Source organism: Diceros bicornis, chromosome X (assembly GCF_020826845.1).
Source record: "Diceros bicornis minor isolate mBicDic1 chromosome X, mDicBic1.mat.cur, whole genome shotgun sequence".
NCBI classification, from domain to species: Eukaryota; Metazoa; Chordata; class Mammalia; order Perissodactyla; family Rhinocerotidae; genus Diceros; species Diceros bicornis.
In genome coordinates, this window is record NC_080781.1 from 124,274,463 (window position 1) to 124,297,425 (window position 22,963).

At 42.3% G+C, this 22,963-nt stretch overlaps 1 protein-coding gene across 2 annotated transcripts; it reads left to right on the forward strand.

Moving 5' to 3' along the window:
• The first annotated feature begins 573 nt into the window (after positions 1-573).
• Positions 574-21,095, forward strand: CD40LG (CD40 ligand). 2 transcript variants are annotated; one of them, XM_058536838.1, is made up of 6 exons: positions 574-815; positions 9,464-9,514; positions 11,407-11,538; positions 15,760-15,817; positions 17,767-17,829; positions 20,600-21,095. In XM_058536838.1, the coding sequence occupies exons 1-6, from the start codon at positions 807-809 to the stop codon at positions 20,974-20,976; spliced, it is 690 nt and encodes a 229-aa protein (XP_058392821.1). In that variant the 5' UTR covers positions 574-806; the 3' UTR covers positions 20,977-21,095. The 2 variants fall into 2 exon arrangements, with proteins under 2 accessions (XP_058392821.1, XP_058392820.1); XM_058536837.1 differs by lacking the exon at positions 574-815 and having other exon boundaries at positions 9,001-9,514.
• The last annotated feature ends 1,868 nt before the right edge of the window (positions 21,096-22,963 follow it).

Genomic DNA, 22,963 nt, shown 5'->3' on the forward strand with positions numbered 1-22,963 from the left:
AGATGTTGGATTAGATGTAGATGTGCTCTAGTGGGAGCTGTTCTAAGTCCACACTTAGCAAGATGGCACCATTCACTGTGGGACATTGTGAAAGAGAAAGTTCCCAACTCTATTTATTCACAGATGAACACTTGTGCCACAACAGCTCTTGAAGGTTGTGGTAATAGTTTCCAACTGTTAGCCTATGGGTAAAAATTAACATGGGTGCAGAGAATGGAGGGGCACATACAGCTAATTTCTAACTACCACACATAGACACTTTGGGGACACTCTTGACTTATTTTTACACAAGTGGAACTATGGGAACATTCTATTTTTGCCATGTTATTTGCACTAACAGTGTATCACAGGAGTCCTTCTAAGCCAGTAAATATACTTCTGTACCAAAATGTATTTAACTAGTAATCCTAAATCTTTTGATATACTCTTCTACTCCCCACCCCACTCCTGTGGTCCCTGACATCTTACTATTTAATTGAATCTCTCCACCTCCTTTTGCACCCCCCACCCTGCCAGAGAAAAAAATGCTTCCTGTCCCTGGCATTTCCTTAATCATATGCAGACATGGCTGGATGTTCTTTGCTAGGCTGCTGAGTCAGAAGCCTGGACGGGCCAGCTTCAGTCTTAATGAACTGGCTCAGGAAGGAAGTGCTAACAGAGATGGGTGCACTGTGCAGTCAGTGGGTGGGAGCTGATGCCGGCTAGAAGAGCTGAGCCTTGTGAGAGGCAGTTTGATTCTTGGGAAAGAGCATTGGCTGGAAGTCTGGAGGCCTGGGCTAGTCTCTGCTCTGCCACTAACTTGCTGCATGACCCTGGTAAGTCATCCCCTTTCTCTGAGCCTCAGTTTCTCCATTTATGAAACCATGGGGCTGGTCCCAGGAGGACTGTGGGAGAACTAGAGTTCTCCTGAGTCAGGTCCCCACTAAGAAGACAGTCTCCTGTGAGGATACCTAGGAGATGAATTAGGAGAAGAAGTGCTCATTTCAGAAACAACCCCAAGGGATTGTCAGGAGCAGACCACAGGAGGGATCAGAGAGGGACTGCTGGAGCCTGGGGTCAGAATTGAAGAGGGCAGCTTGGAGGATAGCAGTTGGAAGCTGGAGAGAGAGGAGAGACAGGAGAGAGCCCTGAACAAGTCAAGAAGAAGGATTAGGGTAGGGGTAAGTTAGAGGTGCCCAGGGAAAGGCTCTGTGGGGGGATTTGGGGCATAGGAGCTAGGGCCCAGCCTACCAGAGTCCTGGAGCTCTGGGGAGATGCAAAAGGCAGGCTGAGACTGGAAAGAGGGAGGTAAAAAATGGGCTCAAACTACTCAGACAAGTCTTACATGTTCAATCCTATCAGGCTGATTTCTGAAGGAAAATGGGTGCCAAAAGTGTACCCACTTGTAAAGCACTTGGCCGCTGAGACCCTTCACCCTGGAACAAAGAGGATTTTTGTTACCATAAAGTCCTGATATTCTGTGCTCCACCTTAAGGGCCCATTGGAAGAAGCTGGGGTGCTGTGCAGAGCAAGGCTTTGGTCCCAAACATGCAGACTTAAGAGGAGAAAGAGCCCCTGGTCTCCAGCCTCCGGGCCCTTGCATGTGCTATTCTCTACCTGGAATGCATGGTTCCCTCACCCAGAAAACAACCCCTTGAGGCTCTGATGTCGCCTCTTCCAGGAACCTTCCAGTGCACTGTGGTCGACTCTTTGCTTTTCTATCTCTTTAACTAGAAGTCCTTTCTTTTTCATTTTGGTTCCCCAGACCTATCAGAGAGCCTCGTGCTTTCTAAGTGCTGGGCAAAGATTTGCAGAAGGGATATTGACTACTTGATTCAGGCACAAGGGCCCTCATGCAGTCCTGCTTTAGGAAACATCAATGGGAGGACCTTCGGGAATTATACGGAATGATGTCATGGGGCTTGTGTCTTTCTGCTGGACACAGCAGTAGGTGTTAAAATCATACAAGGGGTGCAGCAGCACCCAAGAGCCCAGTTATGACTAGACATTTTTTCTAGAACTTCCTTCGAAGCAGGCTGTTCCTACTGTTTGGCTGGGGTAGGGGGTGGGGAGAGCAGGGGGTGAGGGGACAGAATCCTGCCTCCAGGACACAACTCCAGAGTTTTTTTCCTTAGAGCCTGAGAAAGAGGAATCACTCACCCATTCTCCCTCAGATACTAAGCCACTGACTGCCTCAGGACAACTATCTCTTCCTTGCCCTCTTTCCAGGCTTTGCCAGAACAGCAGCGAGACACTGATGAACATTTACCCCCTCAGGCACAGAGCAGAGAGCCTTACATAATTTTCTCATCTAATCCTCAGGACAAACCTCTGAAGCAGAAACTATTATCATCCCTGCTTTATAGACAAAGCAACCAAGGCACAAAGAGGTTAAATAATTTGCCTAAGATCCCACAACAAGTAGAATAGTCCAGAATGTCTGCTACCAAATTCTGGCTATTTCCACCACCCTAATCTGCCTCTCGGAATGATTGTTATGCTCAAAAAATATTCCCTAGTCAGGTTAATGACGTTATTATTTTGAAGCAATTAAAAAAATGATTATGTTCTATGTTTATGGAAGATGTGAGCACCAAAGAGGACATATGGATGGCAAATGAGCACATGCAAAGATGTTCAACATCATTAGCCATCAGGGAAATGCAAATCAAAACCACAATGAGATAATACTACAGACCTATTAGAATGGCTAAGATAAATAATACTGATGATACCAAGTGCTAGTGAGGATAAGGAGCAACTGGAACTCTCAGTCAAAACTAATCTTTGGTGATAGAAGGCAGAATAGTGATTACCTTTGTGAGAACTGGAGGTGATTGGGAGGAGATAATTGGGGGCTTCAGAGATACTACTAAATGTCTACAATCTAGGTGATGATTACAAAGGGTGTGTTTATTTTATGAAAATTCACTAAGCTTACGATTTTTGCACTTTTCTGTACATAAAGGTTTACTTCAATAAAAAGTTTATCAAAAAATAAATTATTACAAAAGTAAAATATGCTCATTGTAAAAATAACACAGAGAGCACAGAAGGTATACATCAAAAAGTAAAACTTGCCCCCCCACACCCCAGTTCTACTTCCAAGTGGTAGGAACCACGTTACCTGTGTTTCTTGTCTAAGCACATAAAAAAATATAGCTTTTTTTCTGACACAAAAGGGGAGTGGAGTCATGGTGCCCCCACGTCAGAAACGAAGAGTGGGCATTTGCCAAGAAAGTTCACCATGGGGACCTGGGATGGAGGTAGGCAGCTAAATAGGGGTTGGGCATTCTGATCACACTATCAAAACTAATACCTGAACCCAGGCCAACACTCCAATCATCCCCATCTCCAACCACATTCGTCTATGCTGGAATGATTATCCCCAACCCCCTCCTACCTTATTCCTCCTAAGCCCCTGGAGTGTCAGAGTAAATATAGCCAGCTAGAAGACTGCTGCAGAATGAAAAGGGGTGGAAGACTCTAGACTAGAAAAGCCAAAGACAGTACATGGACACTGAATGTCAGGATTTGTCAATGGAATGCTGGAAGTCAGGATACAAAGTCATGACAGGTGTCTCTTCTTCTAGGGAGCCTTCCTTGGTCTTCTTTCTATCCCACCCCCCTGGCTGGGTAGGTACTCCTCCTTAATGTTCCCACAACAGTCTGTGATCACCTCCACTGTGGCACTTTTCACATTGTTTTACGGTTGTCTGCTCATGTATGGGTTGGCTTCTCTAGACTGGGAGCAACTGACAAGATAGGGACTATCATCTTTATCTTTGTATCCCCAGCATCCAGCTCAGCCCTGGCCCACAGTAGGCACTCAGTGAATGTTGATTTGAGTAAATGAACTGATTGAAAGAAATGTCTCCTGAAATTGCTTCTTACCAATCTAGCCAACAAGCGCAGCATCCTGGAGGGAGGCACCAGAGATCACATCATCTCTGGCTTTCTGCTGCAGACCCACATGGAGAATTCCACATGGTACAACCAAAATCCTCAAGGCCAGACAGGACTTTGCATTGGAGGCCCTAAAACGCAAAGCCTGGCTTTGAAGAGGGTGTATAACACAAACGATTTACTATGCATTGATCTGACTAATGGAAAATAAACCATTATTTATTCTAAATTATCTTCCTTTGAGTGTGGTGTGTTTAGGTTAACATGTTGATTGGTCAGTGTTAAAAAAAATGCGGTTTTTAGCCTTCCAGATCCCATGGAAATGTCTGAAAAAAAACTTTTAAAATTGAATAAGTATAAGGTTATTTGTTGTGGCATCGTTTAATATCATATGACTGGAAACAACCTAAATGTTGATCAGTGGGGGTCTAGTTACATAAATTATAGTATGTCGCTCATACAGTGGAATACTATGCAGTTGTAAAAAAAGAGAATAAAGAAATACTTTGCTGGCATGGAATAATCTCCAAAATATATTGTTAAAGGGAAAAACAAAGATGCAGAATAGTATATTGTATACTACTGTGTGTAAAAAAGGGTGAAAGAGAATATTTATGTATTTGCTTGAATGCACATAAAGCAACTCTGGAAGATACATAAGAAACTGGTAACACTGGATAACAATGGAGGACTGGGCAGAAGAGGTAGAAGGAAGACTACATTGCACGCTCTTTTGTCTCACTTACATTTTTAACCATGTGAATGTATTATTTAGTCTAAAATAAATGTAAAAAGAATGAAACCACAACAACCGTGAGAAACAAGAAAAGGTGCATCAATGTGAAATAAATTTCGAGGGATACCAGGAAGCAAGAAAGCCAATGAGTTTGGACTAATAAAGAAATCTGAATTCAAGAAAACAGAGATAAGAGTGGGTTTTCCCAAGGAGAAAACGGTTGCAGAGTCAATAAATGCAAAGAGCAGGGGTAGGCTGAGAGGCAATTAGGATAACCCTTCAAAGAGCTGTAGTGGAAACAGGGTGGGACAGGTGGACCCTTTTCTCCATCTCTCCCTTCTCCCAGGAACCTTTTGTCAGCAGCATTATTTGGTCTTTGCCCTCAGGCTAAAGTTGCCCGGGGAGGACTCTAGGGAGGGTGCAGAGACCTCCACGACAGGTACAAAAAAGAAAACAAAAGGAAAACCAGCATCAGTCAAGAGTGAAACTCTCTAAAAGGCTCCACCCCTAGAGAAAAGCACTCCTTACGTTATCAGTCGTGGGGGTCCCTGGCCTTCCTGCCTCTCCACCCACATAACTTAAAGGGAAGCCTGTCTGTTGACAGGCCCTACCCACTTAAACAGAACCCACAGCCCTCCCATTCTGGACAGAGGTTTGTGGGGGAAACAGATGAATGTATTTCAGAGGAAATACATGCCATCTACCCAGAAAAGCTAACATAGTTTTTCATTCATAAATATGACCAGACAAGTAAGGGTCATCAGACATTTGAGGAAAACCATCAACATGAAAGAGAAGGGTCAAAATAAACAAGTGGAACTGACCCCAGAGGAAAGAGAGATAATTAAAGGGGTAGGAGAAAACTTAAAACCAATATATTCCAATTTGTATCGCCAGAGAGGCTAGCTAGTGCTATTCTTCCAGGTTTGAATGTTTTACAGCTTCCCTTTACATCCCCTTAAAAGAAAATTTAGTGATTTGGCAAAGATTTACTAATTCCTTACAGTGTGTCAGGAAGCAAGGGTTCTGAGATTTTTTTAATTGTCTCTTTCCTCTAGGAGCTAATGGTAGGGAAATCAGACAAGTTAATTATGATGTAATGTGGCAAATGCTGTGATAGATTAAACACAGAAGAGGGCACCTTGTCAGCCGGGAGGGGATGTTTCACAGAGGGGCTGTCTTTTCAACACTAGTGGATAAGAGAGGAGGGAGTCAGCATGTGCATAGGGAACAGCCAGCTTGAACAAGCACAGCACATTTAGGGAAATAAAACTAGCTTAGTATGGTTGATGCTCAGGGTTGAGCATGAGTGAGTTGTGGGAGATGAAGACAGAAAGGTTGGCAGGGGTCAGAACATGGGCTATGCTGAGAATCAAGACACCATCCTGTAGGCTAGGGCTTTCCAGACATGTTCAGGGAAAAGAGTCCTTGTGAGGCCCTTTGTAGAACAAACAAAATGCTGATATATTTAACTCTTTCGTATGTACTGGAAATAATTTTCCTAGCAGAAACTATGACTGTGTTCTAGGTTATCAATACAAATCACAACCACAAGCATATTCACACCAAAAACAACCTGTTGAAGTATGATCCATTGTTTTTTGAGTTTTTCCCTTGATACTTATTTGCTGCAGATCAATCACTAGCTATAAGACAAGCAGTAGTAGAAAAGGGAGACAGAAAGTTAAGAAAATTTGGTGCAAGAGAAACTAAAAAATGAAACAATTCAATCCATTAACTTAATTCTTTCCATGAACTAAGAAAGAGATGGTCGATCTTTGACTTTGGCTGCAGGCACTTTCATGCACTCCATAGATCTACAAATTTCTTGGAAACTAAGTTTAAGAATCACTTCTGGATGCATTATGCTGCATATGCATTATGCATTAAAAGGGGCCCAACACCAGGATGAGGCCACTCCTTTTTGGGGGAGAAACAGGTATAGAAGGTCCTGACACAAAGGACATATGATACAAAATCAGAAATCAGAAAGTAGAGCTAAAGTTTGGAAGCTGGAAAAGTAGCCAATTGTTGCATCAAGCTAGAGGACCAGGCGGAAGAAGGATGGAAGGAAGAGGAGGCTTCAAGGACTGAAGTACAAACAGGCTATTCTGGAGCTAATCCCATTCATGTTGAACATGCCAGGGCACTCTATCAATCTGCTTCCCTGGATCTGGTGCAGAGTCTTAGGGGGGGTCAAATCAGATTAGAAAATATGGTCTGTTATAAGATCTAGAATTAACATTCTGCCGGCAGTATGGAGGATGGATGGGTTGAGGCAAGAAGAGAAGCAAGGAGATAAATTTAGAGGATGTAATTGAGTAATCTAGGAGAGAGAGGAATGTGGGCTTGGACTAGGATGTTGGCAGGGGGGATGGAGAAAAGTGGTGGCAGTCAAAAAGGTTTTGGGAGGAAGTAGCCACTGGGATTGGGGAGCAATCTATGGCAAGAGAGAAGGAGGAATCATGGACGATTCCCAGATCTATGACCTGGACAACTAGGTGAGTGGAGTGCCATTCATCGAGATAGGGAGAACAGGTCTGGATTGGAAATGGAGTGGGGAGAAGAGTTAAATTTGGGGCATGGCAAATGTGAGGTGGCTTTGGGATATCCAAATGGAGATATTCAGAGGTGGTGGATAAGAGTGGATGGGAATCACCCAAGGAAAACATGGAGAATGAGAAGAGGGTAGGAGAGGAGATGAGAATGAGGATAGGGAATACCAAAGTTTGAAGGGGTACAAAGAGACAAGGGGATCACATGAAGAAGTATTCTGAGAGGCAAGACGGGAGAGGTTTCAGAAGGATGACAACAGAGTAATAGGTCAGAATAATAGAAAAGTCACAAAAAATGAACTCTAAAAACAGCCCGCCAAAACTATTGAGCTAATAATGGTAAGAGTAGTTTCAGGGGAATATTGTGGGCAGAAGTCAGACTTCAGGAAGCTGGAGATCCAGAAGTGGAGGCAGGAAGATTTGACAACAACTCTTTCTTGAAGTTGGTCACATGAAAATATCCTGACATTGTCTGCATCATTGTGGTCCCTTCAGCATCCTTTCCCTGGGGGCTTGGCTGAGCTGATCTTCACAGGGTCCTTGCAGCTCTGGCATTCTGTAATTGTATGAAACTGACCTTGGAGAAGTCCTCGAGCCCATTTTGTCTCTCGTGATAATTTTCCTTCAGTGGAACGAAGGTTACTTGTCTAAGAACCGAAGCCTCTGACTTAACTGATCAAAGTTTATCACGTGCACTTAAGCCACCTACTTGGCAGATGTAGTGAAAAGCTACACAGTTCTGGGCCCAGGACAGGATGCTGGGGCGTGGGAGGGGAAGAGAGCAGGTGCTAACTATACAGATAGCATACCTATCGGAGCAGTTTGTTAGTTTCCTATTTGTCTCTCAAAACAATTTTATAGGAATCACCAAAGCAATCTTATCATGGTTTCTAGACCCGGTTGGGATGCGGGGTAGGGATTTCCACAACTGCTTTTATTTCGAAGGGAATCTGATAAGACGACACAAAAGCCATTCAGAAATGCATAATCCTACACACCTCAATGATTCAATTTGTTTTCAAAACTTTGGTGTTTTTGACGTTGTTATTGTTCATTTGTTTTTTACTAGTATGTAAGGAGTTGGTGATTATTTGGAAAACTCATATCTTAGGCTAAACAAATTCCAAAAAATTCAGGATAAGAGTTGTTCATCTATTGCCTAACACTTTTCAAAGAACTTTCAGGCACATCTTTATTTGATCTTCACAACAACCTATAGAATAGGCAAGGCAGATGCAACTGCCCACTTTGGATATGATGAAACTGAGGTCTAGAGAGGTAACGTGATTTGCCCAAGGTCCATAGCAATATATCGGTAGAGCAAGGACTAGAATTCAGGTCTTTTAATTGCAGCCTGTTTTCTCTATTCTGAACCATTACATCAGCTTCAGCAATTATCTGATGGATTGGAACAGTTTAGACAGGCAACTTGGCTAAGTCAAGCTAATATTCCTACTTTAACCTTAATCCCAGAGTTTTGGCCTGATTTCCCTCAAGACCCTACTCCACTTGGCCTTTGAGAAATTTATTGTTCTTGAATTATCTTTCCAGTTAACTTTTATTTAATAATTGTCAGCACTCCTTTTTGCTTTATGCCACGTAGACTAGACTTGAAAATCTGCTTGGATTTCATCGGGTTTAAAGATTAAAGAAGTCTTGAGAAGCAATTAGTTAGTGGCACACCAGTCATAAAATCAATCCAAACTTTTGTTGACATGTGTTTCTTTCCCCATATACCAGCTTCCCGCTTTGTATTAGTAAGATTGAAATTGAAATAAGTCTGTTGCTGGTGGATTAATTTGTCACTTTCTTTGAAACTGGTGAACCCCAAAAGTTAGACAGCGATAGGAAAATACTGCCATAGTCTGTTTAGAAGCCTATGACATTTCAAGGCAAGAATGAATGTATGGAAGAAGAAACTTGTTTCTTCTTTACTAACAAAAGGAAAAGCCTGGAAGTGAATGATATGGGTATAATTTAAAAAAAAAAAAAAAAAAAAAAAAACCTTTACGTAACTTTTTTGCTGGGAGAGAAGACTACGAAGCACATTTTCCAGGAAGTGTGGGCTGCGACGATTGTGCGCTCTTAACTAATCCTGAGTAAGGTGGCCACTTTGACAGTCTTCTCATGCTGCCTCTGCCACCTTCTTGGGTAGAAGACATCATTTCAACTTTAACGCAGCATGATCGAAACGTACAGCCAACCTTCTCCTCGATCTGTGGCCACTGGACCACCCGTCAGTATGAAAATTTTTATGTATTTACTTACTGTTTTTCTTATCACCCAGATGATTGTGTCAGCACTTTTTGCTGTGTATCTTCACAGAAGATTGGATAAGGTAAGATGAACCACAAGCCTTTATTGACTAAATTTGGGGCCCTTATTGATTTGTGAGTTGATTGGTTTTAGTTCTACCCAAATGATGGACAATGGTAGGAACCCAAATAGACAAATGGTCTTGTGGCATAATGTTTGTTGTCTAGTTAGTGAGGTCTCCTATTCTTGTCTCTGGTCAAGAGCTTGGGCTCTGGAATCAGACTGCCTGGGTGCAAATCTTGACTCTGCCCCCTACTAGCTCTGTGATCCTGGGCAAGTTATTTTACATTTGTATGCCTCAGTTTCCATATCTGAGAAAAGGAGCTAATAATGGTACCCACCTCATAGATTAAATGAGTTTAGCCTTGTAATAAGCTTAGAACAGAGCCTGGCACAAAGGCTCTATGTAGGCGCTAGCTATAATTACTTGCTAAAGTTTTGCTTAAAAAGTAAACTCTTTTTTTCTGATGGAGACAAATTTTCTTTCAAATTTCCAACTGGAGAAGGAGAGCATTAATTTGATCTGAAATTTCATAGTGCTTCAAATTAGCATAGACCTGGATAAGCCCCAGAATTTGTAGTCTTTTAGTAAAAGTGACATTCTCTATATAATTATTCAAATGCTGATTGTACTTGCAAGCTTCTCAGTTTCCCTCTGAGATGTGTTACATTCTTAAATGGTTGGACTTAACAGGATCAAAAAAGTAGAGTAACTTAGTAGGTTGTTCTGCATTCTTAGGAAAAGATAACCATTAGGATTTATCCTGTTTCCATGTGTTTATCCACTTCCACTGAGCGGCATTATTGGCTGTGTTGACAAATTACCAATCATAGGTGAAAGGAGAAATTTGATCAATTATCCGGCTGTTCCTAAAAGTCTGGATGTGGGAATTGTGGATGTACAGCATCTGGAAATTGCATTTTCTCAGGGATGTTTGTGTGTCCTCTATTGGAGGGCCAACCTAGAATTAAGGCGATGAGGTTTTCTATCAGGATAAGGTGGGGCAGTGTTGGTTGAGGCAATTTGCTGGGTTACTCAAATTTTAGGTTTCACTGCTGAGAAAAGAGGGGGATTCTGGGTCTGGTTGTTTGTTTATATTTGGCCTCGTGGGCTCTGCCAGTCAAATGCCTGGACATAAGCCTAGCCTCTGAAGGGGAAATAATGACCTGGGTGGACTCAGATTTACTGTAGCATTTAGATGCGCTCTTAATGACAGTGAAAGCCGCCGGTTAACTGGATCTTGTTATGACTCTAAAAATGTAATCTTAAAACAATAAAATGGCACAGAATTAGTTGATTATACAGGTGAATTCCATACATTTAATTATTCTAAGACATTGGAAAATAAAATATCTCGTTAACTTTGGAAATGAAAGATGATTTCTTTGAAAATGCAAATATTTTCTACAAATACTGAAGTTAAAAAGAGAGAGATGTAATTAGAACTTGAGTTAATTGACACACACTGCAAATTAACGTTTTTTTATAAAGCACTGCATCACAAACACTAAAATGAAGTGGTCAAATTAGCTCAGCAGAAAACTATTTTATAGACTGTGTTCATAATGACCAATTATTACTGGAGGAATGGGAAATGTGACAATTACAGAATATTGCTGCGATAATACATTGAAAAAAAGGTACACTTTGTGATGAAATTTTATTAGAATAGCTGTGATTTTTACCTAGAGTTTCAGATAATATGACATTTTAATTGCTGGCTTTTGTAGATTTTTTTTAACTGCAAATACTAAATATCAATAATCCAGTATAATAACTTTTTACTTCCCTTTTATATGCCCAAAGTCCTCCTCCTGTTGTTGAAGCCATGGAAATGAGTGTAGAGGCAGGCATCACTAGCTGCATTCTCCCTCGGAATTACATTTCTCATGTCCCTGTTATTTTACAAATAGATAGAAGATGAAAGGAATCTTCATGAAGACTTTGTGTTCATGAAAACAATACAGAGATGCAACAAAGGAGAGGGGTCCTTATCCTTACTGAACTGTGAGGAAATCAGAAGCCAGTTTGAAGGCTTCGTCAAGGTAAGGAGCTCGGTTGTTGGTAAAAACGTCATTGAAAAGTTTTACTACTTCTGCTAGGTCGGGAAAATGAAACCCGACAATGTGAAAGTTTAATATTTGTGTTATCTATGTATCTATCTATACATATATATATATATATATACATACATATATGGGTATGTGTGTTTTTTAAAAAGGCAAAAATGAAGCCAAAATCCTATTTTTGAAGGGAAAGGAAAGTTGGAAGTGTGCACTTTCATAGGAATGTTCTTGAGAAGAACAAAAAAGTTTCTCTCCGGGGAAAATGCACACTCTCATGGGCGTATTCACACACACACATGAGTCATACATGCAGTTGCCTCTGGGCAAAATTATGAAGTACATCAATTTGCTTTTTGCATTTTCTTATCTTTCCATCCAAACCTTGATGTGTTCTCACTGTGGACCCATAGTCTGGTCCCCATTTGCCAGGGAAGCGATAACCATTGGCCGCTGCAGTGTTGGCAGGCCACAGGTTAAGATATTGCCTTTACTGGGAGTAGTAGGGACTTCTGGAGACTGATACACTCTAACATATGAAAAAATGCTTCTCTGATGATGGAATTTCAGGTGCCATGAAAGTGAGATCTTTCCCTTTTATTGTGAGGAGAGGTACCAGGAATGGATGATGGACCTTCTCAGTGCTGCTCAAACCAGCCCCCATATAATACCACTTGCTCATGAAGCCAGTCGACTCTAGGGCCCATCAAGACCTGAGGCAGAGAGAGTTTGAAGTCTTCCAGCCCAACAGGCTGGTACCCAGCATGAAGTCACTGCGGTGACTGTGGCCTGTAATGGGTACCCAGAACAAGAAATTTTATAATGTTTACTGAGGATGTGCCTACAACATTAATTCCATCATCATAGACAAGAGGTCTAGGGGCTCTTTCTTCTGAAGCAGAGCATCAAAAAGTCTTTCTGCCTGTTTCCCTCTCAGAACACTGAGTCGAATACCCTTGGCCCTCAGCTCACTTTGGGGTCATGAACAGCTCACATTAAGGGCCGCTCTGTGCCAGAATGGTGGGTATCTGGATAAACCAACAGAAGCTGGTTCTCACATATAGATGATGTGTAATTTAACCCTGGAGTGAAGGGCTTAAGATCTTGTTTCTGAGCTTATCCCTGTCCTCCTGTACCGTCCCTGATGTGTCATTTAATCCAGTAGTGAAGAGTCCAAGAGCTTATACCTGAGTCATGTTCAGACATCAGAATGCAGCTCAAATCTCTGCTGGTTTTTATGTTCTTTACACTAATCTAGGGTTAAACGAAGACTCCTAACTCCTTATTTGCAAGGCTTGGAAATGATTTGAGTTTCTCTGGTTCTTCAAGGATTCTGGCCAGTATTACAGGGTATTAGGAAGTGTTGCAAATTTAAAAGTGAATAAAGCCACTTTCAGAACAATGGTTAATAATCCAAATAGCATATTTAATGTGCTGGCTATGTGACCTTGGGCAAATGACTTCACCTCTCTGGGCCTCAGTTTTCTCATCTGTAAAATGAGAGGGCTGAGATTATCTGTAAGGGCACTATCAGCTCTGACATTCTGTAATTATGTGATCAGCCCTCAATACCCTCCAATGACAACGAGAGTGGCTGTTGTTTTTTTCCCTCCCTCTCTCTTTCTTATCGAGAGCTTTATAGTTGAACTTCCAATTCCTCATGGCTTTATTTCAGGTCGGATATGTAAAGCTTTCCAAATCAGCTACCCATGATAGGAGCAAGAAAAACAGTTGGCTTGGCCACTCTGCTTATGCTTGCATGAAAAAAGTGACAGCTCCAAAGATTCATATTCTAAAAAGGCAGACCTCCTCAGGCATGTCAACTGGAGCTCCTTACATGCGACAGAGGAAGCCCCTTGTCTCTACTGCAGCAGGGGTGGAACCCTAGTCAATGTCATCTGTACGTGTGATATGCACGATGGTTAGACACAGAGTCCTCCAGCTACTCAATCCTCCTCCAACAACTGACCCCTTTTCCAATATTCACTCCCCCAAATTTCTGATTCTAAAACAATATTTTGGACTTTTTTTTATCCCAACAAGCCAACTACAGAATAACCTCAAACTGGATTTTTATATTCTTAGCTAACGTTAGCAGGCTTCCTTTCTGGGTCACAGTCTGACTGGTGCAGAGCAACCTAACATTTGAATTTTGGGGCTCCAAATCATAGGATTTGAAAAGTTCTTAGAAATAATCAGATCCAATTGTCAACCCAGAACTTCAATCTTCTCTTCACCACCCCTACCAACTGGTCACCCAATCTCTGTTTGAACACCTCTAGTGACAAGGAACTCATTATCTCCTGAGGCAGATAGCACCAAGAAGTCACTTTGCGGGGAAGATGGGATTCAGGGCTTATGTTAGGGTAAGTGGAGATAGCATTTTGAATAGCGTAGCTTCACATTAAAATTTACTACCCACCCCACCCTCTGCTAGAATGATCAGTTCCATGATTGTCTGCCCACCAATGCCTGAGATATCTTTGACAGGGTCAAAGCATTTCCTTTTCAAGTTAAAGGTCAACCTGTCCATACCTGTCATATAGCATTCCCACAAAGAGAGAAATAACTAATCTCAGATTTTCTGAAAGTCAACTTTAAAAAGTCTTTCAGTTGAGGTGGGGAGTGAGGCGAGAAAAAAATAAAAGAGGTTCTGGGGAGTGTGGCTGGGGGAAAGTTCACGGAAAAGCAAGGCTGGGCGCATAAAAGACAAACTTTGCTGACTACACATTTTCATCTTGGCCAAGCCCTGACACCAATGCAACCACTCAGCCTAAAAGTATCTCGACCTCGATCATCACACTCCATTTTTGAAAAGACACTAAATACTCATTTGTTTACTTGTTATCTCACAAACATTTTCCTGTTGCTGTACTTTCACAGTGCCACACTTCAGCTCAAGTGGAAAGTTAAAGAAGCTCTGTGGCCCATGTGAGCGTTTCGAGGTGCAAGCTCCCTTTAGGCTTTGTGACTTACACCCTCACATCTGGCAACTGAGCTGAGCCTACAACAAGACACTCAACACTAACAACACTAATTCCTTCTAGGGGAGGAATGAAAAGGAAGGGTCCTGGAGAAAATTAATTTTAGTAATGGGAAGGCGCACAGGACTTTGATTATCAGAAGATGTGAAAATGCTACTGTCTTCCTCCCTTGTGTTCAGGGTACAGAGGGATGGTGCTAGTCGAGCCAGGCCTATGAATGTGATCTCACAGTTTCTACTCTTGGCTTTAGCCTCAGACTCCTTGGGTGACCTCATGCCAGCCAGTGAAGCCCTCCAGGCCTTTTATTCAGTATTTTTAAAATGGCAGCCTTAGCTTTTTTTACCTTCCAGCCGTGTTGATGGCAGTCCCCCTTAGCTTCTTTAAGTGCCTCTAGCCTTCCTTCAGTTGCTGAGTCAGAAGAAACCCCTTTAGAAGTGTTGCATTTGCCTTTGACCATCAACAGCATTGGGAGATTACCTGTGTTTCCTATATGCTGATTATTCTAAACAAATACAGGCCACACAAGGCAACCAGCAACAAGAGACTGTCCTCAGCCCATTGAAAGTGACAACAAAATAAAAACTATCCGAAGGTCTATTCATAGTCTAGGATTTCTTCCCGAGGTCAAACTTGCTATTACCATTTCCTAAGAGATTTCAGACCAATTTTATTCTAATAGACACACACCATGCTTTATGTTTAATAATATTCTATATACCAGTTCCCAGGGTAGAATCATCTTCCCATTTGGCATTATTTGTCAATACCTGTCAAAGCCGGAGAGTCATAGCAAGGGTCAGTATGGCAGCCTTTGGTCTGGAGAGAGCACTGGAACGGAAATAATAAGGCCCGCATTCTGCTTCCAGGGTAGAATCATCTTCCCATTTGGCATTATTTGTCAATACCTGTCAAAGCCAGAGAGTCATAGCAAGGGTCAGTATGGCAGCCTTTGGTCTGGAGAGAGCACTGGAACGGAAATAATAAGGCCCGCATTCTGCTTCCAGGGTCACCCCTGGGCTTTCTGGGCTGTCAGCTCATCTGTCAGAGGCATGGGCTTGCAATCGGTATGATGGAATTAATGACAGGATCTGAGTCTATATGATAATCCTCACCAGAAACAGGCAACGGAGTAATGACAGATGCCAAGTGAATGATACCTCTAAAACTCAGCACCCAGAGTTCCTGTTAAAATGACCTTTTGCAATGATTCTTATTTTAGAATATAATGCTAAATGAAGAAGTGAAGAAGAAAGAAGAAAACTTTGAAATGCAAAAAGGTAGGTTGCTATTTACTAATTTCTATGAATACTTAAAAACTAAAAGGAAGCTGTAGGCTGACTGTATTGAACAACTCAGTGTTGAATTAGGGAACTCTTAGCCCCAGAAATAAAACAAAAACACAATTGCCAAATCAACACCGTTTCCAGTGCCTGTGATTTGGAAAGGCTTTGGATGTACATATTTATGACGGAGGCTGTGTTCCTTTAATGCTGACAATACCAAGTATGAAGAAATCCCATTATTTTCAATACCATAATCAGAGCGACCATACAGCCTAGTACCACCAACAGAGGATAAGATGACAAGAAAGTCATCATTTGGTAGCAGTGGCATTCATTGCTCAACGATAACAGTTTTTCCTAGGGAACTATGGCAAGTAGAGCCTCTAGGATCGAGGAGTGGTTCGGTGTGACAACATTCTATTCTTTGCCCCACTTTTGATGTCATAGCATCTGGAACATATCACGGTTGGAAGGCACCTTGACAGTTCTCAAATCCAGCACCATCCCCAGAGCATGAATCTTCTTCACAACAGCACTGACCATCTGGCCTGTGATCGAACATGCCTAGGCACTTTCTATCTCATAAAGCAGTGTAGGGCATCTTTGAATGGCTCTAATAATTATAATAAGATTACTACACTACTCAAGAGAAGTCTTTTCTCCTCTGGAGTTGAAATTTGTTCCTATAATCTCTACTCACCATACCCAGTTCTGCTCTTTGGGGCCATACTAAACAAAGTATACTTCCTCTTCTACACAGCAGCTGTCCAGATGTTGAAAACAGCAATCATGGCTCCTGAGTCTTTTCTTCTTCAGGCTAAACCTCCCCCGTGTCTTCCACTGTTCCTCCTATGACCCTTTCCAGGCCCTTCCCTCTCCTAGTCACCTGCTTTTTTGGACACACTAACTTTCCCTGTTCCTCTTAGAATGTAGCACCCCAAACCAAACACAATAATGTCTGGAGTGACCTGAGCAGCTGAATATGGGAAAGATGGGATGTCAGTATACGAGTGTTGTTAGAAAAATTATTATATCACAAAGTCAGTGAAAATGATGCTAAGACTTGTGTAAATTTAATGCACACAAAGAAATACATACATAGAAAGATACGGAGATAACAGATACTGTTTTCTGAGGCAAAGGGTGTACTCAGCGCTTGCTTTAACTATTGGTCTGGATGCAAAGGGTCATCTGATTTCTATGAAGGTTTTGTCTTCAGAATGGCTATAAGATCTGTTGAGTGGTACCATGTTGTCTGTTAATTACCATGCAATTTGAGGAAATACTTCACGTGGATGCTGCCTAGCAGTCTTCAGGAAAATGATAAACTTAACAAAACTGGTAATTTAGGTCATGCAATTTGATTCAATATTTATAGGGTGCCTACAAAGTGTCAAGCACCAGGCTCATTACTGGAATAAAAGAAACTTCCATACAATCTCTACACTCAGGAGATCAGCACATCTAATTAAGGAGCAAGACTTTTAATTGTTTCTAATGAGAAACAATTAGAGATAGATACAATAGTTCGGCCAGTTGCTTGACCAAATCAGACAACATAGGCATCTTACTAGCTAAGTGTACAGACACGATCTTGGGACCCACTAAGATTCTCAACAGGTGGGAGTTGTTCCTAAAAGCAAGATTCAAAATATGTTTAATGAAGAGTAGTATTTTTAGCCTGTTTCAATCTATGTAAAGCGGAGTTGAGTACTGAACAACTATTAGAAGAATGGGATCAGCGGAAATAGCCAATTCAATTGTTCAGATTTTAGAAACCAACTTTTCCCTCTGTGAGAGGGATTTCAGGCCCTTTTATCCTTCCTTTTACATGACCTATTTAAGCATAGTCTCTACTACACAGCTGTAGAACTAGACCAAATAGCTCTATGGGCAGTTTTGTATTACTTTGGCCTGATAGTTTGCTTTTGGTTTCATTTCAGGTGATCAGGAGCCTCAAATTGCGGCACATGTCATAAGCGAGGCCAGCAGTAAAACAGCATCTGGTAAGTCCAAAAGTGTCTGAGCATCAGCCACCAAGGGGAAGGCTGGGATGCTAAAGCCATGTAACCTAATTATTAGGCTCCTCTCTTCCTCTGGGGCCCAATTTACAAACCTACCCATACACCTCTCATATGCTCCTTTGCCTTCAAAGTGAGTTCAAACGTACAGATGGGACTTAGAGGAACAAAAGGAGGTGGGAAGCAATCCCAATGTTCTCATTATGTTCTTGCTCAATGGCTGATTCCAAATGATGAATTACTTGGTGGAGGGACCATTATTCTGATAACATAGAAGAGATGGCAGGCAGTGACCTCCCGACTGGGAGCATCCCTCATCCTAACCCCTCTTCACTGTGTGTAAATGGGCCCCAGGGGGTATTTCCTGCCATCTGTCAATCCCTGTATGATTAACCCCAGCCTCACTGGGGCCAATCTCAGGGAAATTAAAAGTAAAATCATTCTGCAAAGATCAATAGGCTCCAGGATGTTAGATTTTCCAATGAAGTAACAACAGACGACATACTGTACTCTTTTCAACTCTGAATGATTTTATTTCCGTATACGTTCTGCCATCATGCTAGCCCTTAGATCTTTTTTCCCAAATCTGTACCTTGTGATTGCTGGTGCTGGAGAATGTGTCGCATCTGATAAATGGATGGAAACATGCATGCTAGCATAAAATCCCCCATCTACATAAATGCAGTCTGAGAGCATCAGAGTAGTCTTTGAAAAATTCATCACAGTGTTCCGGAATGGAGTTCTAAACAGTGTGTGTGCGTGTGTGTGTGTGTGTGTGTGTGTGTGTGTGAGAGAGAGAGAGAGAGAGAGACAGAGACAGAGAGAGACACAGGGAGAGAGAAGAGAAGAGATACTTTCTCATCTTTAGGTGGCTTGGGCTTCTCAGTGAGTGTAACACATACAAGGTTATCATGGATCACAGTATGGGGATAAGAGCACTGGATAGGAAGTTTTTGAACACTGAGGTTCAAGAACCATCACTATGATTTGCTGGGTGACCTTGGACAAGTCCCTTTACCTATGCAGCAGTTTCCTGCCTCACTTACTTCACAGGGTGCCTCTGAGCATCAAATTAGCTAATGTGGAAGAAAGTTATATTGTCAAGTGCTATGCAAATGTAAGGTGTCATTACTTAGCTAACTTCACTTTAGTTTAGATGTCAGAAGAGTGACATAAAATTTTTCATTAATACCAGCTATTCCCACAATATTTAATAATTCTGCCAAGCACCTCTTTCTCAGAAAATACACTTATGGGAGAACATCACAACTCTATTGGCATGTCCAGGGTGGCCATCCACATGACATCGTCTCATCCAGATTGGATGACAGCAACAGAGACACCTCCTAGAAGAGATAGCTTCCCACTAGTCTTTTTCCACCTGTATATAAGTCTTTGCCCTTGGATATATTAGATGGTGCTCAGATTCTGCCAAAGGCCCATGATTCATACCGCTCCTAGCATATTTTACAGTCTGCATCACAGTAGGCTCTCAGGGGATCGGGTGGGAAGAGAGTAACGTTCTTCCCCCACTCCAGTCCCAAACCTCTCATTCCTACCTGGTCACGCTGCTACAAACTTGACATATATCCCACAGCAAGGATGAAAATTGGTAAGAACTTACAGAAATAAACTTAGTGGTCTGAAAGATAAGGAATCTGCCCTTGTTTTCTCAATCAGATGGTCCAAAAGTGAAAACATAATAAAGTGTCATTTCTGGAGTGATCTGGAGGGCCAAGAAATGCCAGGCATTTCAAGATGCCTTCCTATTACGGAAGGATGAGTTTTAACAGGTTGGATATTATACTTTGATTGGCCTAAGACCACCAAACAGATAATTAAAAAAAAAAAAGCTCAAGGAAACAAATGCATCAATACTTTCGCTTCTCCTCCAACCCCCACCCCCAGCAGTCTAGCTCTCTGTGGGAGCTGAGATTTGAAATCGGGTGCACACACTACTTTGAACCCACTCAACATCTCAGCCGAGAAAATGGCACACTGTTGGTGGGTACTCGGGTTTAGCCACAAGAATACAGATACTTTCAAGTTGGTGGCGCCCACTACAATGGGAGATCAAAACATACAGTGAAATGACAGGTTTATTTTCATACTTCCTTGCCTAATTTTAGTCCTTGCTGTGGGAGGCTGTTGGGTTTGCAACAGCATGATCAGGTAGGAAGAAATAGGGTCTTTCCTTTTCTCTGTGCTGAGGCTGAGCTAGTGGACTGGCAACACTTTGACTTTGTAAAATTCAAGGAAAGTAAGATATTGATGTTAATATTAGCACGGATTTTGTCTGAATATTTTGGCAGGCATAATTTATGACGTGGAATTTTGAAATTATTCACACTTTCTTAGGTTCAAGGGCAAATTGACTTTGAACTCTAAAGAGAGAAGGAAACTTACTATGCTCTGTTACTTTATTTAATCTTTATAACAAGTCTCTGAAATATGATGTAACATAGCCCAATGTTACAGATGAGGAACTGAAGCTCAGGGAGATTAAGTGACTTGCCCAAGCTTGAAAAAAGCTTGGATTAGAACCCAGCTCCATCTGACTGTAAAGCCCATGCTGATTTGTCAGTCATAACTCCTCCCAGGACTCTGAGGGTTGGAAGGGTCCTTAAGAATCCCTGACGCCCAAAACTTCCATTGGTATATGAAGCTAGTATCCAACATTAAACTATATTTCCTGATAGAATGTGAACCATGCTATGATTCACCTCATCACAAATTTTTCCCCTCTCCATTACAGTTCTGCAGTGGGCCCAGAAAGGATACTACACCATAAGCAACAACTTGGTAACCCTCGAAAATGGGAAACAGCTGGCCGTTAAAAGACAAGGACTCTATTACATCTATGCCCAAGTCACCTTCTGTTCCAATCGGGAAGCTTCGAGTCAAGCTCCATTTATAGCCAGCCTCTGCCTGAGGTCTGCGAGTGGATCTGAGAGAATCTTACTCAGAGCGGCAAATACCCACAGTTCCTCCAAACCTTGCGGGCAGCAATCCATCCACTTGGGAGGAGTATTTGAATTGCAACCAGGTGCTTCGGTGTTTGTCAACGTGACTGATCCAAGCCAAGTGAGCCACGGGACCGGCTTCACATCTTTTGGCTTACTCAAACTCTGAACAGTGTAAGCTCGCAGGCTGCGGCTGAGCTGATGCTGGCAGTCTTCATAATACAGCAAAGCAGTTAAGACCACCCCTGTTGAACTGCCTATTTATTCTCACGGAGAACTATTTATTATACACCCCAAGGCACGTAGGGCTGCAATAAGTGAATTACGGGGCGGGTGAAACCCAAACAGGCCCTGTTCCATAAGAGCTTGTATTCTGAAGCAGCAACCCCACTGATGCAGACATCCAGAGAGTCCTATGAAAAGACAGGGCCATTATGCACAGATTGAATGCTGAGTAAACAGCAGATAATTAGCGAAGTTTAGTTTTGTTTCTTTGCATGCAGTGTCTTCCAGTGGATAATATATTTGATTTATCAGTGAAGATGCGGAAGGGAAATAGGGAGCCTCAGCTCACGTTCAGTTATGGTTGATTCTGGGTCCTTGTGGCCCTGATGGACGGGGCAGGCTCTAGAAAGTCTAATGCAGTGGAGAACTGAAAAACCCTGCCCCCACCAGCCATCCTGACACTCATTCTCTCTCTCTTTCTCATAGACACACACACACACACACACACACACACACGCACACACAGGAGTCAAGCTGTTGCTAGTCAGTTATCTTATTTCAACCCTGTCCCTGTCTCCACCACGGTAGATGGGAGCGGGGAGCAGAGAGCAGCTCTGAGCCTGCCCACTCCTCCTCATGAAATGACTGTATTTAAAGGAAATCTACTGTATCTACCTGCAGTCTCCATTGTTTCCGGAATGAACTTGTGATTATCTTGTTATTTATTTTTTGAATAATAAAGATCCCTTAACATTATTGTTGTTATTTAGCACCTAAAGCCCAAGCCCAGGTTGGGTGAGGAGGAATCATTGGAGGGACTTTTCCCAACCTTTGTGATGTTTTCATACTTGGTTCTCAAGCTTTTGGCACCACAAAATATCTTGGCGACAGCGCAGTCCCTGAGACCTTCGATAGCCTCTGATGGGTGACAGGGAAGCTTATTCAGTGAAAAGCAACCTGGATCTTTATTTCCAGCTTGTTCTGGAAAGGTTGCAGGGAATTGAAAAGAGACTGTTTTTTTCTTGATTAATCACAGCTAAGTGAAGCTAGAGGGAGGGCCTTAAATGAGAAGCAGTTGCTTATCTTTTTAATAGCTGTCTAGGTGGTTCCACGTTAGGCAAGAGGAAATGAAGCTGGGACAAACCGAGGGGAAGTGTGGGCCCCTCAGTCTTCAACTGAAGCCAGCAGAGCTATTTCTTGTCACCTCCAATTGATGGATTTTTCATGTGAAAAACCCAGTGTCTTCCTCATCTTTACTGGTAGAGTGCATTGCTTAAGACAAACACCACATGTTCAAGCAGAAAAATATTACTAGAAATAGAAATAAGAATAAGAAAATAAGAAAGGGGAGGGAGGAAAGGTGGGGTCAGCTTTTGGTCACTGCCCCTGCTCTTCAGTCCTGTGGATAGCACAGTCCCTTCTTGGCTGAGTGACTTTGAAGACCTTGGAACATAAATTTATAACACAAGGTTGAAATCATGCTAGACAAACTTGCTTGGCTGCATAATTGCTCCAACGAGAGAACTTTGGTATGAGCAGGGGTGACATTTGTTGATTCGGGGACTCACTTAGGGATATGTCCACAGTGCTATCTTGTCCTTGGGAGTAAAGATTCTTCTACAGTGTTGCCCTCTGCACGAGAGACTTGAAGGAAGTGGGGTATGGCCATGGCAGTGAGGAGACATTGGTCATGGTATCCTCAAAGGTATGGGCCTCCCTTTGGAAGGCCAGGACCCCAGGTCTAGCTGAGGGGAGGGCTTGGCCCAGTCCAGAGAGAAGGAGACAATACACAGGCCATGACTCTCTCTTCCTCATGGTAGCTGAGTGCCCACTCTGTAGCACAGCCTTACTTGCCCTACTGCCTGGGTGGGACAATGGGGGTGGGGATGGGCAAGAGGCTTTACCCCTTTGGTAGGGTTCATAAGAATCCA